This window comes from Hippocampus guttulatus, chromosome 8 (assembly GCF_054856545.1).
Source record: "Hippocampus guttulatus isolate MCC_2025c chromosome 8, RoL_Hgut_1.0, whole genome shotgun sequence".
Classification (NCBI taxonomy): domain Eukaryota; kingdom Metazoa; phylum Chordata; class Actinopteri; order Syngnathiformes; family Syngnathidae; genus Hippocampus; species Hippocampus guttulatus.
In genome coordinates this window covers 11,068,333-11,085,620 of record NC_141268.1, presented here as the reverse complement: position 1 = coordinate 11,085,620, position 17,288 = coordinate 11,068,333, and the positions used below count along the sequence as shown (strand labels likewise).

The window sequence follows — 17,288 nt, the reverse complement described above, 5'->3', positions numbered from 1 at the left end:
CATAATGGGGTGCAACCGGGCGCCGCTGTGGTCAACTAATCAAAACGGGACTGGGCCTGCTTGGCGAACCGTGACCGGAATACTGAGTGGGCATCTTGGCCCCGCCGCTTCGCATCAGTGGCTCGGCGGGGAAGGCGGAGGGGCGGCTATCGGGGCGTATCATTATGTGGTCGTGACCCGGCAGCACCTGCAGCACAGTATATTATTTGTGAGGCCACGGATGGACGCCTTTAATGTAGGTGAAGCCATGATGGACTGTTCTACCTCACTTTTACAAGACTTTTTGAAGAGCAACGTGTTGCTCGGCGACGTGAACTTCACTGTACTATTGACTTGAGTGTTTGTCTCAAACAAAACATCTAATATACAGACACCCAGTGGCAGGCCCTGGGCCTTCAGACATAATCCACCACTATCAGGTTATAGTTTTCGAAACCATCAATATGCCCATTCTTATCGCAAGGAAGACAGCTGCTAACGTTAATGTGAATTCATGGACACGGACCAGTTCACAACACCCTTTCTAACACGCCAGTGATCAGCAAGCTCGTATCTTGTTGTCTTCACACTCCGTTCACGAAGCGAACGCAATTGCCATGATATGCCAGAGTTTTAATGCAATTTCATGCGTCCTAATTAATAAGATGATCATTATACTTGTGGTGGCCCGGTGGGACAGTGGTTAGCACGTTGACCTCACAGTGTAGAGGTTGTGGGTTCGATCGCGTCTCCGGCCTTCCTGTGTGAAGTTTGCATGTTTTCCCCGTGCCTCTAATCACTCCTAAATCCATTGAAGAGCTGTGAATGATCGTTTTTGTTTTCTAGTGCAAATTTGTCATACGATAAAATACATTTTAAAATACAATAAATTAGGTAGATACTGTTTCATGACATGGAGCCAAACGAGTGTATTCAGTTGAGAAGGAGTAACTTTTAATTGAGCTTTTAATGTCACAAAGGAAAAAGTGTTAATTTTCACTTTCAGCGACAACCAGTCACTTTTTCGTCATATATTCAGAATGAGCAAATTCATCTGGCTTCGACATACGAAAAAGACATGCTTAGCTTATTAACGGCTGAAAAAGATACATGGATTAAAGATTGTATTGTATTGTAAAGATGATAGCCCATAAAACAGTTCATTCTAAAAAAAAATCTTATGTTTAAATCATTATACTTTTCTTGTAAAATAAAATCAATGAATCAATCAAGGGCATCTGCAAGAGGGCCCTCTGACGTTGAAAAAGTTTTTATTTCAACGCGTCTGCATCTTTAAGGGCGTTCACAGCAAGGCATGATGGGTAACTTCTGTTAACCAATCAGGTGGCCGGGTTTGCTCGTTGCTATGGTGATAGTGAGGGGGTTGTGGTTCGAAGCGCAGTCAACGGCATCATTATTAAAAGCGGAAGAAAAACATACGTGATTTTGATGTCGTATTGTCCTTAAAAATGATGTCATTAGGGTGTAACGACGTTCGTTTTGATAACGTAATCACCATTTAACATACCATTCGTGGGCAGAAAGTTTCAGTGAGAGGGAAAAGGTAGAAAGCAGTTAAGGTACGTTGTTAAAATCAAGCATCGACAACGAGTTGCATGTCTTTTGTCTGTGGAAACTTACACTTAAGTTAATTACGTACAACATGGGGCTACGTTAAAAAAAGTTTGTGTTTATTTAGCACAAAAATATACTTCGCGATACTGCACAAAACAGTCTTCCCTTAAGGAAAACGGAATTGTCAATGGTTTTCAAAACACGTTTTTGTTACCCATCCATTCATCCATTATCTAAACACCTAGTCCACACAAGGGTCGCGGGTGTGCTGAAGCCCATCCCACCTGTTTTCGGACAGTAGGCAGGGTATCCTGGTTGCCAGACAGTTTATTTTTCCGGGATTTGCTTCATTTATACCAAAACACTCCCCGGCACAATTTATGCAGAAATAAGATAAATAAATATATTTTTTTTCATGACAGATAAAATATCCTTTTGAAACAAACGTGCCTTTTTCAAAATATGAATGAAACATAAACCTTGTTATACAACAATGTCCAACTGCATTGCTTGGTTGAATCAGTGTAAACGTGCCGCCTCTCTTGCACTAACTCAAAGTCTTTTGTATACTGGTGATGCAAGAAAAAAATGTTTTGCAATGCAAACATAAAATCAACCAAAGCTACAATTCAAACAATCCTCTTGGGCACTGAGGAACATAAAGTTGTTAAAAAAAATTCATACAATGTAAGCACAGAGTTGGAGACAGCTAACATTTTCCTGCCTGATGGTCTGAATTTAAAAAAAAATCTGGAACCTCTCAGATACATGTGCGCAACAAATGGGCACTCGAGGTTTGATCTCATCACCATCTTTGGCTGCTCAACGTGCCCAACCCTCAGAAATATCACCACACAGAGGTGGCGACAGTGGATCTTCTGATGTTAAGTCATGTCTTGCACATCGCAGCAAAGAACAGGTGAGCAAATACGTATGACGTCGCTACAGTATTATTTTTTTTATTGTATTTTTTTATGAGCGATGGGTCATGATTACATCTGTCACCATAACAAACTTTTAAGGATGTTATCTTTTCTCAGAAACTATCATGATAAATGATCGTCATAGAAGTATCATTGATGTTTTTTGTTTTTTATGCCACTAATATGATGATATTGAAGCAGAGTAATTGAAGTGCATTCTTTCGGACAGCAATTAACTATTTATTCTCAAGAATATTGAACACTGGCATTGAAATGTAGAGCAAGAAATAAAATATCTTAGATAAATGAAAAATAAAACTGTTTCGGGCCTTGTTTATAGAAATTCCACTAAAAGAAATATGATAAGTTCCTACTTCCATGTGGTCAGTTTTGTCTCAAAACATTTTAAGATTTTTTTTTTTGGAAGAATTTTATTTATTTATTCAATTATTTTTATTTATTTGTGTTCAGCGGAAGGGTGCTCGGGTCACGTTTCAGAATGGTGAACACCCAGAGGAACTGCCCTCAAAAAGCAGCCATAAACTGCGGCCGTTACTTGGATATGACTGGATAGCAGGTACGCCTTTCTAATGGGTTTAGTTCCTTTTTAAAAGCACAGTTATCAGGTTTAAAGGAGGCATATTGTGCATGCCCCCCGCTAATTTAAACCTCCTAATCACTTGTCTGTAACATGCTTTAGTCAAAATACGCCAAGGATCAAGAATTCTATGTCTTGTCTTGCTAAAATTAGCCAATTTTAAATGGCCGGTTGTGTCTCTTGCAAGTGCCTAACCTGCCCCTTATACTGCTGAGCCAATGGCAAGTCCAGCTTTGGTTACCATAACAACATAGGTGGAGCCTGAACTTTCTAACTTGTGCAGCTTCTCCTTGAATAAGCCAGGAAAAAAGCAAGCTGTGTATTTTATTTTCACTCATTAGCACAGCCCTTCATGTCAATGTGGCAGTGTTCTTACCCTTGAAGCAATGGGTATCTGAACACAAACGATACGTGTAGACAATAAAACAGTTCTAGCAGGCATGTATTCTCTATCCTCTGGAGGAAAAAAATATATATATACCTGTATATATTACTGCCGTACTGAGAAGCCCCAAGAGGAGCTGATACTCCAATACAGTATATCTGTATTTCTGTTTTATATTGCCCCCGGGTGGCCATGGGCACACAACAGAACAGCACAATATGCAGTGAAGGAGAAAGTGATTGTCCCCTTTAAGCATCAAGACCTCCATTTTGGAAAATTGAAAAAAAGACTTGAACTTTTTGACTTCTGTCCTTTGTCTGTCAGGTGTCCTTGATGTGGAGAAGTCCCTGCAAGGACGCTCGGATGATTTCTACGAGGAACTGCAAGATTTCCGAATGCAAAATGAAAGCGAATGCGTGCACGAGTCCCAAGCCAAGTGAGTTCATGTATACCGCCAACACTGGTTGTCCCTTTGTTGTCGTCCTCACCTGACGCTGATTATCACGCGGTTCTCCTCAAAGATTTTCCCCAGAGAAGCAGTCTGTCCTGTCACTGTTTGCAGACACTGATGACCCGATTGCCGACGCAGATAGTCATCAATGTAAGATGCGTCATCGTTTTGCAGCTATGACAACTGACGAGTGCAATGTGCTAAGAATGCTCATCCCTGCTACTTTTTATCCAGGCACCTTCTTGTACAAGTTGAACAGTAGACTGTTCCCTGTCCCTGTTCACCCTGGGGAATGCTGTCCCGTTTGCAGAAAGCCAAAATCTTCACACCCCCACACTACAAACAACCCAGCTCTTGTCAGGTAATATCACACAATTTTTACATGTACAGTGTTGGCTCTTTTCCTCCCCAAGTGTTCCATACCGACAGGAAAAGAAAATGCAAATAATGCTAATAGAGTTTCAAGAACATAACATTGAAGGTGTTATTTTGAGGCAAAATGATGTATGTCGCGTGTGATTGGTTTTGTTAATTGGTGCGGTGTGCGTGTGTGTGGTCATTTTTCAGGGTCAGTATCCCTAGCTCCACTCTGCTACCATCTTACGACTACAAAGCACATCGCCGCAGCAGCTTCGATTCAACCGATAGTTTGGGGTTACCCTCTGTGAGTAAAATGGATTGAGCACCAGTGATTTTGGTCACGCATCACTCAGTAATGCTTTACTTCAAATTGTGCACATTTTCAATTATAAACAAATCTACACATTATTTTTTTCCAGTCAATTTTTCAAACTAAATTTAAAATGTATGAAAAATAAAATACAGGACGACATCTGATTCCTACCACAACGGTACTCACTGAAGGTTCTCAACAAATAATTGTACATTACGGAACACGTATGAAAGTGAAACTCATATTTGTAGGTTGAATATAGATGTCACAAATCCGTCGTGGCCCGACCACCTGTCGCTCACCAACGAGCCCCATTTCCAGGCCTGGCTGCAGAGGGGGACCCCCGTTACACTTCTGGGCAAGGGAAAGCTAGATCCACTATTTGTATTCATCATTGGGGTCTTTTGAGCCCTGCTTTATCTGGTCCCTCACCGCAGACATGTTAGCGGTAGCTCCTCGGATCATTGGCACACAAAACACTTCCGCCACGGTAAGGTGATGACTTACGGAGAGGATTCTTAAATGTCACTGTTAAAAATGCACATTCAATTACGAGGTGACAAAACCAGACCATTTTTATATTTAGCAGGGTTGTCGGTATCTGCTGAATGTAACTATTCAAATATCTTGCAATCTAACTTAAAATCAATTAGTCACTGAAGTACTGTATCTGAGTTACTTTTTAAAGTAATCTGTAAAGTAACTAATTTAGTCTGCCAAAAACTCTTTAGCACATTGCATAAATGCAGCATGATTAGCTGGTTTCATGTCCCGTCCCTGTTTTTAAACAGCATTGCCTTTTGGGTTGGTCCAACACATTTCGGAGCTACTTGCAACCACCCAGCAACCTTGACCTGCGAAGTCACCTGGAGAAGCGCACTGAGCAAGAGGTAAGTAAGGCTTTCTACTCTGACTTCATGAGGTGGTACGCCTGCTCAATCTGAAAAGACCAATGTCATTTATAGAGCAGTCTTGTACACTTCCTTTGATTTTTTTTTTTTTTTTTTTTCAGGATCAGGTGACCACAAGTCTTAAGTTTGACCAAGCGCCAGTTCTTACTCCGTTAGCCCGTCACCATTTCCAACACTTCACGCCCAAACGAAAAAAAAGACGACCTCGACCTTCAACTAACAGCTGACAGACCCCAAAAGTATTTTCCCTCATCCATTTTTTTTGAATGCTTGTCATCAGGGCGGCACGGTGGATTACCAGTGAGCACATCAGCCTCGCAGTGCAGAGGTGTAGGGTTCGATTCTGGTTTTGGCCTCCTGTGTGGCGTTTGCATGTTCTCCCTGTGTCGTGGGTTTTCTCCGGGTACTCCGGTTTCCTCCCACATTCCATAAACATGCATGGCAGGTTGATTGGGTACTCCAAAAATTGATCCATAGATGTATGTGGATGTGAGTGTGAATGGTTGTTTGTCAATGTGTGGCCTGCGATTGGCTGGCAACCAGTTCAGGGTGTCCCCTGCCTACTGCTCGGAGACTGGTGGATAGGCTCCTGCGTGCCCTTGTGAGGCTAAGCGGATTAGAGAATGGATGGATGCTTGGATTGGCCGAATCGCGAGTGAGCTGGAACCTAACCCAGCCTACCCTTGGGCACATGTTGACAACCAACCATTCCTACTCACATCCACATACATCTATGGACAATGTAGAGACTTATTAACCTAACATACATTTGGACTGTGTGAGGAAGTTGAAGTATCCAAAAACAATGCAAGCATGGAGACGACGTGAAAATTCCACACAGGAGGGCCCGAGCCAACTTTCCAACGCTGAACCTCTCATTGCCAGGCAAACAGGTTAACTGCTATTGGACCATGCTGCCTCAAAAGTCAGTTTTACAAGACATTATAAATGTTGTGTATTCTTATATGTCAAGTCAAATAAACATGCTGATTTTTTTAGAACATGGTGAAGTTCATCCATTTATCCATTTTCCGATCCGCTTTCTCCTCACAAGGGTCGTGGGTGTGCCGGAGCCTCTCACAGCTGTCACTGGGCAGCAGGTGGGGGACACCCTGAACTGGTTGCCAGCCAATCGCAGGACACACATAGACAAACAGTCATTCGCACGCATTATCACACCTAGGGACAATTTGGAGTGCCCAATCAACGTGCTATGCATATTTTTGGAATGTGGGAGGAAACCGGAGGACCCGGAGAAAATCCACGCAGTCACGGGGAGACCATGCAAAGTCCACACACGAAGGCCAGAGCCAGAATCGAAACCAGCACCTCTGCACTGTGAAGCCGACGTGCTAACCAGTGCCGCTTCTTGTACAAACACGATAACAAATGTAGCATTAGCACAGGAGCCAGCATTAACACAACTTGGAAAGTGGCCTGGCTGATTCACCAGAGTTCCAGATTCCTAAAGTAGATTATGAAGGTCATCAATTGCCCCCAACATCTTATTAATAGTTTCAACTATAAATCCCTGTACGCTTTAATATTCCAAACTTATTTTACAAGATTACCATTAAAATGAAAAGTCATATACTGTATACAGAACTTAGATTGGTCAAGTTGTGAATACATAACTGCAAATAGGTGCTAATTTTCCTGACTTTTTCCTGTGTCATGTGATCTCGCCAGAAAAGAGGTTACTGACCTGAGATGGCACTCAAGATAGTATGCCATCATCATTGTTTTTAAGCTGTTCATCTAAGGTTCAATTTACATTCTCTCACTTTAAAGGAAGTAGTTTTAAAGTAGATCAAGTTGAGAATTATTTAAAGTAGCTATAAGGTGTTAACAGCACTAAAGGTGCAACCAACATCCTCAACATTGTAGTGAGTGTCAGCAGCTTCAGGGATGTGAAGCAAAAACTTCTGAGCGTTACGAAACTGTGGGAACGGAAGACAGAAAAAAAACTATTTTGACACAGGGTTTTGTTTTTTCTGTTGTTTTTTTTGGGCTTGCAACATTTCATAAGAGTGGGTTGAGGCATTTTGAAACTGCTGTGTGTGTGCGTGTGTGTGTGTGTTCGTAAGACACAATCTATTGTCAGCACAAAAATAACTGAATTTCTGTCAAGATCTTTGGAGATGCTCAAAAGAGTGGAAGGGGAATGTATTTTCATTTTTTTAAACCCTCAGCAGACACTACAGATGTAAGTGGAGCAAAACATCCTTGATTGTGCTGTTGGCTTGTATAGCGAGACAAAATTGGCTAGTTTTGATTGAGATACGCACTGTAAATGTGCTGTAAATCCTCGATGATGTCACCAGTTTTCACAGGAGGAAAGATGACTTCAAGGGAGGCGCAGCAGCTGGGGGGTTGGGGGGGGGGGGATTAACTGCTCAGCTAACTGCCGTATTCTGTAGTTGAATCACAAATCAAATGATAAATGACCTAATTAGAATATAAATAGGAGGATGGAGAAGATTTACTTCCCATTAGACCGGCTGCTATTTGAAGAAATAATCAGTTGGAAAGGTTAAGTGAAGAATTTAACATATTTTTCGAAAGGAAGTGATGACTCTAGTCATCAAAATAGTGCACCAACCAAGTCAACCGCTGAGTGCTGCCGGCACATCCGACACCCAGTTCTGATTGTAACCCATTTTGCACGTCCTGTAAAATGACCGCAAAAAATACTTTCCCGCCCCCATCCATTTACAGGGGTGCCTTGAGATACGAGTGATCCAATGTTCAAGTTACTGTATTTGATATATGAGCAGTTATTCTGGATTTTTCTTTTTTTTTTTTTGCTTAGACTTGCAATCGCAAACTTGCGATATGACTGCTGTATGAGATGAACTGCAATATTACACTTTGCTGAGTTCTGGCAATTTTAACAGAGCAATGTGTGCCATTTTTACCCTCAGCTCAACACACGGGTGTGTGGGGTGAGGGGAGATCAAACATGAGAGCGGCTGCTTGTGAGTGGCAGCCTTGCAGTATTTCCTTCCTCCAGTCAATCACTTCAAGGAACCCGCAGACGTTTTTGCACCACTTCGCCGGCCCTCGAATGTTCCGACGAGACGCGATGAAGGACGCACTTGTGCTGCTGGTGATTTTGCTGGACGTGCACGCGTTCAAGGTGTGTTGCTTTTGTTTGGATGTTTTGCAAGTTTGTTGTGTTTTAAAATATGGTTTAAGTAATACTTGCTTTACTTTTTGGACTTGTTAAAAATGAGGTACTTTTGTCTGTCAGGTTAAGTTAGTCATGAAGACAATTTCAATACTGCGGGTGTCCACTTTAAAGTTAGGAATGCACTTGCTTATCTTTTAAATATGGAGTCTTGGGAGCTTCCGCATTCAGCCCCCCCCCCCCCCCCCCCCAATGCACTCCTGTAAATGGAGGGCTTCTCGGTTGTCGCCTCAGCTTCCTGTCACACAACAATTTCTTTTGCTGCTGTCAGCATATTCATTCGTCAGCTAACTGTTTCAGTATTTTGTTGTGGTGCAACTTAGCAAGAAAATAGTCCTGAGCATTTTTTCCCCGGGTAGCAGAGATGGTGGAGATAAAAAGTTCACAATGACTCCTCAGGTGAAGCACAAAGGCTGCCTCTATGCCGGTTCCTTTAGCTTTTGTAAGATGGTGTGCTACTGTTTCAAGCCCCTCCCGCATCATTGGTCATTAGCTCTACAAAAAAGGATGAATGAGGTTGTTTGAAAACAGGTGTTCTTTCTCAATGTGCCCACTTCTAGAGCACATTCTTTCAGAGATTCTATTCTTCCATTTTTTTTTAGGTGGAATATTTACTTTTAATTGCTTGTCCAAATAGTTTTCTCTCTGTTAGCTTATTTTCAAAAATGTGTCAGCAAGTGAGCCATTCTGATTTTATTTCCAGATTGTGATGTAACAGTGATTTTATGGCTTTTGCGTAGTGCTGATCAATAAAAATGGAGCAAACAGATAGGATGTGCAGTTAGTGAAATGGGTCAGTAACTAAGATACCAAGCAGAATGCGTCCCGGTGCGCCGGTTGTGTTTTAATTTAAATGAAGTTGTGGATTTTTCCCATAATTGAAATTTTGTCATCCTATTTTATTGTGTCTTATTACCCCGGCAAGAGCAAAAACAGCATATTTCTTGGTATTTTCTTTACATTTTAATGAGAATTGTCAAGCCTTGGCAGAGATCTGCACTCGACAGCAAGTTACAGAACTTAAACAAGTTTTGTCCTTTCCAGCAGGTGTTATCACTGCCCTACCATGCAGACTCTCATAAAAACTGCAACAACCCGGACCGAGAATATTTGTTGGAGTCTTTGGGCCTGTGCTGCAAAAAGTGTCCTCCTGGTAAGTTTTGGAATGCCTCCCCCGGGAAACGAACACATGCACACACTTGATAAGCTATGAGATAATACTACTGTAGTCATTTGCTCCAATCATTGTGTATAGAGGGGAATTTTTTATACAGACACAGATGACAATATTTTTTATAGTACTTCAAAATGTAAATTACTTGTACAGTATTTTACATTTAAATTATGTTCATTTTGAACACGTATATATAAAAGGGTGGCGGCTGACGCGCGAGTGCAGCGGGACGTCAGAGAGTGTGTGTGAGCCGTGTGAACGTGAGCAGTACATGGAGAACTGGAACTACGCACCAAACTGCTTCCCTTGCGCTAAATGCAAAACTCGTGAGTAGCTACGAATGTCCTCCATATTGTAGTTGTTTACTTGGTTGTAGAGTATGTTTTTTTTTTCTCGTTCAATGTGTACGACAAGACAAAGGCCTGCAGTTTGCCATTGCCTGCTCCTCCACCGTCATGTCCAAGTGCGCGTGTCGACCTGGCATGTACTGCATCATGGAATCTGATGAGCAACACTGCACTGCCTGTCAACCCCACACGTCCTGCAGAGCTGGTTATGGAGTCTCTGTGCTAGGTGTGATGATTCTCACCCTTTTTCTGTGTGCATGACAAAACAGTCATTATACACAGGCCACTCATCAAAATACAATCGAGCAAGTGCTAGTCATGGGTTGAAAAAAAAAGGGGGGGGGGAGTATTTGAGAATACAGTAATAGGGTTCCCAGCCCTGCTGCAAACGGAGAGAAAATAATTCATAACTGACATGACCCAAGAATGAAAGTTTAAATTGTAACTATACCACAATCTATGTCATCACAACATTTAAATATAGTTACAAGTGAATTTTACAACATTTCTCTTAAACTACCTGTCTTATAGATTATTTGATTTGGAAAAAATGCACCGTAAGAGTGCATTTACATGAACATGATATAAAGACTCTCCACAGCAACCCAGGCTAAACCTCGCTCCTCCATGACTTACAAAGCGTATCTCTATATTGAGATGTTTCACTTAAATATACTTCCTTGAAGAAATTACTGCATGTACGATTTGCCTGTTTAGATGGCTTTGGTGCCATTGCGTATGAGAACGGCCACAAAAACACAAATAGGTTTGAGTTTTTAAGCCTATTGGTGGGGATAGATCCCACAGGAAAATAAACAGACTTTGCAACTAGTGAACTGCAAATATGCATAGGATTACTGCAATAGCCAATTCGATATAAGTCTATTCATTTTAATTTTTATGATTGTCTGAGTTCTGTGTAGGGCGGCCCGGTAGTCCAGTGGTTAGCACGTCGACTTCACAGTGCAGAGGTACCGGGTTCAATTCCAGCTCCGGCCTCCCTGTGTGGAGTTTGCATGTTCTCCCCGGGCCTGCGTGGGTTTTCTCCGGGTGCTCCGGTTTCCTCCCACATTCCAAAAACATGCATGGCAGGCTGATTGAACGCTCTAGATTGTCCCTAGGTGTGAATGTGAGCGTGGATGGTTGTTCGTCTCTGTGTGCCCTGCGATTGGCTGGCAACCGATTCAGGGTGTCCCCCGCCTACTGCCCGAAGACAGCTGGGATAGGCTCCAGCACCCCCCGCGACCCTAGTGAGGATCAAGCGGTTCGGAAAATGGATGGATGGATGGATGAGTTCTGTGTAGATAATAAAATAGTGACCGAAAAAAATTGTAAAATGGTGTCAAATTCCAGAGACTTGAAAATAGTAGCCACCAATTACTGTATATATTTCTGCCTTTATTTCAATATTAAAATATGCCAGATTGTTAAAAAAATAATAATTTTTAAACCTTTTAAAAGATACAATGAAATAACATGAAAAAAAGCAGTGTGGCCATTTCATGCAACCAGAATATGAGAAACATCTCTCAGTAAGATGATGCAGTTCTTCACCAGTCGAAATTGTAGATCGGATGGTGTTGTGTTGTGCTTTGCAGGTACGGCTGACTCAAATGTCAAGTGCAAACGGTGCCATGAAGGGACATTCTCCAACACGTCCTCCGCAACAGAGCCTTGTCGGCATCATACAAAGTGAGTGAAGAGCCCCCTTGGCTATGTGTGACGGGCAGTCCGGAAGGTTCCGGACAGAATCGGACCCTACAAACGTAGACTCAGGAAAGTTGATCAAACAAAAATATTTATTTATAAAAAATAGGCGCAAGTTCTGACAAAGTACAAATAATGACGCTGGACAATAACCCGGGAATATTGCAGGGGAAAATAAGCGCTTGCACAAGGCAAGGAAAAAAACAAACGAAAAGAGCTTGGAACAAAAGTACAAGAAAGACCAATCTGCGTTGAGAACAAACCGTGGATACATTAAACACACCAAGAACTACTGACTTGAATAACGAAGAACATAAGCAAAGGCAAGAGCCAAAAAACAGAGAAAACATAAATCAAGGCAAGAACCAGAAATTGAGCGAGCATCGAGACGAAATGCACATGAACAAGGCGAAATTATCCTACAGTTTGACATGGGTCCATGAGGTCCTTAAATACTGTAGTCCCAACGATCTTCATGCCAGACTGGTTCGCAGCAGGAAAACCAGGAACGCCTCTGCCACCTGCTGGACACTAACGGAACGTGATCACGACAATGCGTGACTCTTTCACAGCTTACTTATCACTCTTGTTTTGTGTGCAGCTGTCACGGAAGGCCTGTGTTAAGAGCAGGCACTTCTACGTCCGATACGGTTTGCGAGCCTGGCCCGCTGCCACTCACGCACACGAGCGGACATCGCAATCAGACTACGACTACGAGTACACCGAGCGTGGTCTCAGGAGGGACCGTGGATCCTTTCTTTGGACCAGCTACTTTGGAGGGTTCACTGTTATCCTCACTGACGCAAAAAAAAGGAGTTGATGGTGAACTGGGTCAGTAACCACTAACCTGTGAAAATGTGATTTGAAGGAGACGTAATTTCTTTTCACAATTTAATTATTGAACACTTTTCATAAAGTGTGTGTGTGTGTGTGTGTGTCATGCTTTTGTCAAAATACATTAAGGTTCAAGAATTAAAGCCCAGAACTTGTATTGAGGGGGCAGCCCTGTCTCAAGAAAGTGAGCCAGACCACATGCGGCCCATGCCGCTCTCCAATTCAGTCTCGCGAGCATCTGCATTATCAATAATCCTGGATATTTTTTTTTTTTGCATTAATTTCACCCGTTTTTTCTCTACAATTGGTTAATTCAAATGCATTTGTCGATGTTTAATTTATCTGTTAAATGTAAAAAAGGGGCGGCCCGGTAGTCCAGTGGTTAGCACGTCGGCTTCACAGTACAGAGGTACCGGGTTCGATTCCAGCTCCGGCCTCCCTGTGTGGAGTTTGCATGTTCTCCCCGGGCCTGCGTGGGTTTTCTCCGGGTGCTCCGGTTTCCTCCCACATTCCAAAAAATACATGCATGTCAGGCTGATTGGACGCTCTGAATTGTCCCTAGGTGTGAGTGTGGGCGTGGATGGTTGTTCGTCTCTGTGTGCCCTGCGATTGGCTGGCAACCGATTCAGGGTGTCCCCCGCCTACTGCCCGGAGACGGCTGGGATAGGCTCCAGCACCCCCCGCGACCCTAGTGAGGATCAAGCGGTTCGGAAAATGGATGGATGGATGTAAAAAAGGTCATTGATTTATTGTAAATACCGGTAATTAACAAAACTATTCATAAAATTTTATTTCATTACATCGACTCATTCATAGTTTAATTACTTAGGACTATTACAAATATATGAATGCATTATTTTGTTTTTCAAATAAATTAACATATTTTACAGACGCATTTTAAATCTTATTGTTTTCCCATTTTCTACAGTATAAAGAACCTGCTAACCCTGCTGTCTAAAACTAAAACAACAAAAAAACAAAACAAAAGCACCCACAAAAGTCCCTAAAGTCATCATCAATTGTTTTCCTTCACGGAGGCAGCACTTCATCCCCAGACGTTTGATTCCACTTCTTAAGTAGTGTCCAACACAAATATGACGACTTCACTGAACAGTAAGAACAGTACCGTATCCGAGTTGATCAGAAACCAAACACTAATCTGTGCATCCGACAAAACTCCATGCAGCTCTGCTTACCTTACGGCTTTGACAGTGTGGCTCTCAACCTTGCCCGGTGAATTTTCTATGATATGTCCCTTTTAAAATCATCCTCTTTCTATTCACCTCAGTTGCAGCAGTCTCCAGCATTGTCGCCACAGTCACGTTCTTCATCATCGTCGCCATCGTCCTGCTGGTCCTTTATAAAACCACCTGGACCAAAGGTCTGTACTTATTTGCCTTTCTTGTGTTTTCTTATGAAAGGTAGCGTTGCTGACGAAGAAACGGCTAATGAACATTACAAGACCTAGGAAAGTTTTTGTCTTAAGCGCTATCCAATTAATTAAATAGCAATTACATACACTAATTCCAAATTTACATACTATACCCTAAATTAATCCAGTAATACCCACAGACTGCCAGATAATGTCACTCTACAAACATCTTCCTACAATGAGTGTTTTCATAAACTGCACCAAGTGTGAAAGAGTGGGCTTTGTCTTTGACATTTCTTTTGGGGCATTCAGTGTTCACGAAAGAACAGGAAATGGCAACTTACTGTCTTGTAGGAAAGCTTCTGTGCAATATTGGCAAAATAGTTCACTAAATGGCAATTCCACACATTTTTGGGGTTTGTTTTGTGAGGCTCCAACTTTTTTTTGTTTTTGTTTTTTAAATCCAGCACAATGCATTCAAATACAGTTCTGTTGTATTTGCCTTTTAAGTAGAATACATTTGGATTTAATCTCTAAAATTTGTTTATCACCATTTATTTAAGTACAGTATTTACCTTTTATACAATGTACATTTGTGTTTAATCTTTAAGATTTGTTTCCAAACTTTATTTAGGTCCAGTATTTAACTGTACAATTTGATTATTATTTTTTAATTTAAAAAATGTTTTTTATCATCCTATATTCAAGCACAGTGTCAGTGTTGGCATACAATTGTATTAAATAAATATACTTTGTAGGAGTAAAACCTGCCATGATTTTATGAACACTTGGGCCTACTACGCTACTGCATTTCAATGTGGGTGATTTTGCTGGTACTTGCAGAGCCAAGTATTTCTTTTGTACGTGATGCTTTGCGGCAAATTTTTGAGAACCACTAAATTATTAAAAACTACAATTTCAGAAAATGAAACACTTGTAAAAATACTAAAAATAATAATTAATTGCAGCAAAAAATAAATAAATGTTTAAAGAAGTTAAACTCAATAACACATTTTGTCAATAAAAAACATGATGAAAACAAAAACAGCCTAAAAATATGAATTAAATCAACCTGATGAAAATTAAAAAGAAAAACAATTTGGAAATTGCAAAAAAAACACTAAAAACACTTAAATATCTAAATGATTTTTCAAAATACTCTATTTTATTTTTTAAAAACCTGAAAAATAAGTAAAACAAAAACAGGCTAACTGGTTGTATTACAATGCTGCATTCAGCGCTTGCTTAGCATACGATTTAAGCCATGCGGTACATTACATTTCTTGATCTTCTGTCTCTGTCAGGCACAGCGAACTGTCGTCCTAAAGACACCGCGAACGAAAGCCATGAGAGTGGCAATGAAGTGAGTCATTCTCATCTTGTGGCTCATTGTAACAGACACGAAACAACGAGATGCTGATTCCCTCCATCGGCTGCAGGTCGAAACTCTGCGGCTTTCCTTCGCGGCGAACTCGCCAGGGGAACAAAGCAGCTTGCTCCAGACGGAGGTCAGTTGTGATTCTGGCCATGGCGGCGACGACAACGACGCCAGCTCTTCACACAGCAGCCAGGAGTCCATTGGAGACCTTCAGTTGACCGTAGCCCTTCGCCAACCTCAGCATTCCCCATCAGGGTCCAGTGTCCATTTATGCCCCTTGAGCGCCGGCCCGCATGTCAATGTCAATATCACATTCAATATAGGTGACGGAGGCTCACCCTCACCCCCAGGAGACTCAGTGCTCCGCCTTGGACAGGAGGAAGAGTCTTTCAGTATCCCAAAACAGGAAGCAGAAAAAGAGTTGCCTGAGCAGGAGAGTATGGAATAAAATGTGTGAACGCCTCCTAAAGTGGGATTTGCACACGCCTATAGTCGGGCCTAATAGGAATATTTTTTTACCTCTTATGATCAAGGCAATATAGAAGACAAAGACTATCCTTACCGCGCGCGCGTGTGTGTGTGTGTGTGTGTGTGTGTGCGTGCGTGCGTGCGTGCGTGCGTGCGTGCATCTATAAATGGAGTACTCTTTTGGATGTAGCAATTAAACAGGTACCGGTACATGAAGTCTGCTTTCGTCATGTTCAATCTGTGAATGTGCAGCCCCCAGTTCACCTTGTCTAATTTTGTTGAGCATAACTGGTGACAGTAAACCCATTGTTTTAAAGAAGACAAGCAAATCCTCAACCCCAATTTATCCAGTTCCCATGTGTTTTATTAACACAGCTGCTAGATGTTTTCTTGAAATATCCCAAATATCAAGAATTACACATACTTTGAAGCCTATTTCCTGCCAGTCATAAAAAGCAAACACTGGTTTTTAACTTCAAGTGCGTGCCCATAAAATATTCCATTGCAGCATCACGTCACCGATCACAAATACCCACCACCAATAAGTCAACAATGCTAAATCTCATTACCAGTGAGTGGTTATTATTTTTTTAATGTAGCTTGTAGCAGACAGATGCACATTTTGAGCATGGCGTCTCTGATCCACTGGTGAAACGACACTTTTGATTGTCTCCTCTTTCATCGAGAACTGCTTCAAACAACAACGCGGACGAGGGAACAGTGGTTAAGATTGCACGACTGTCCGTGTTTCTATGTTATGTGCTGTGTTTGTTTTATGTTAACTGTTTTGTAAAGCACTTTATTACAGCTGCAGCTGTTGTGAAAGCGCGATATAAATCAGGATGTATTGTATTGTGTGAATTATCTTTGGTGTTTTATCACAGTTGGGTGCAGGACAGTGAAGACTGTTTTTTCAGAAACTAATGTTTAACTTGGAATTTTTAATTTCAAAGTTTATGGGTGGACAGGCACCCCAAAGAGCCATCGATGTGAATACAAACCCCGCCCTCCTTGCAACGCACGCGCACGTTGCCCCTTTAAATACGGTTTTGGTATGATCATGCTGCCACTTGCTGGATGAAAGCACAAACAGCAGTCTTCGTGACGAATAAACCATGTGAAAAGCGTTCGATTGCTCATTGTACATCTCAACCCAACTGTCTTAAAAGTTAAAACGCTGCTTCGACGTGATAAAATTGAGTTCACCTGTGTCACTACGTTTAATTTTTCTTACCAGCAAACCTGAAGAGAACCTGGAGGTAATATGGAATGTTCAAATATTCGGGGAAGATAGGAGAATAAAGTTTGAATTGCATTATTTCG

General features: G+C 41.7%; 2 protein-coding genes across 5 annotated transcripts; both read left to right on the top strand.

Moving 5' to 3' along the window:
* The first annotated feature begins 1,281 nt into the window (after positions 1 to 1,281).
* On the top strand, positions 1,282 to 8,558 carry miip (migration and invasion inhibitory protein). 3 transcript variants are annotated; one of them, XM_086118301.1, is made up of 10 exons: positions 1,282 to 1,559; positions 2,319 to 2,473; positions 2,949 to 3,054; positions 3,785 to 3,896; positions 3,982 to 4,061; positions 4,146 to 4,272; positions 4,479 to 4,575; positions 5,376 to 5,474; positions 5,597 to 5,734; positions 8,420 to 8,558. In XM_086118301.1, the coding sequence occupies exons 2-9, from the start codon at positions 2,336 to 2,338 to the stop codon at positions 5,720 to 5,722; spliced, it is 885 nt and encodes a 294-aa protein (XP_085974427.1). In that variant the 5' UTR covers positions 1,282 to 1,559; positions 2,319 to 2,335; the 3' UTR covers positions 5,723 to 5,734; positions 8,420 to 8,558. The 3 variants fall into 3 exon arrangements, with proteins under 3 accessions (XP_085974427.1, XP_085974425.1, XP_085974426.1); XM_086118299.1 differs by lacking the exon at positions 8,420 to 8,558 and having other exon boundaries at positions 1,284 to 1,559; positions 5,597 to 6,496; XM_086118300.1 differs by lacking the exon at positions 8,420 to 8,558 and having other exon boundaries at positions 1,284 to 2,473; positions 5,597 to 6,496.
* Positions 8,458 to 17,092, top strand: tnfrsf1b (tumor necrosis factor receptor superfamily, member 1B). Of its 2 annotated transcripts, none has more exons than XM_086118298.1 (9): positions 8,458 to 8,634; positions 9,733 to 9,838; positions 10,060 to 10,185; positions 10,274 to 10,432; positions 11,805 to 11,898; positions 12,515 to 12,744; positions 14,036 to 14,128; positions 15,424 to 15,482; positions 15,559 to 17,092. In XM_086118298.1, exons 1-9 carry the CDS (start codon positions 8,458 to 8,460, stop codon positions 15,943 to 15,945), a joined length of 1,431 nt encoding a protein of 476 aa, XP_085974424.1. In that variant the 3' UTR covers positions 15,946 to 17,092. The 2 variants fall into 2 exon arrangements, with proteins under 2 accessions (XP_085974424.1, XP_085974423.1); XM_086118297.1 differs by having other exon boundaries at positions 9,730 to 9,838.
* The last annotated feature ends 196 nt before the right edge of the window (positions 17,093 to 17,288 follow it).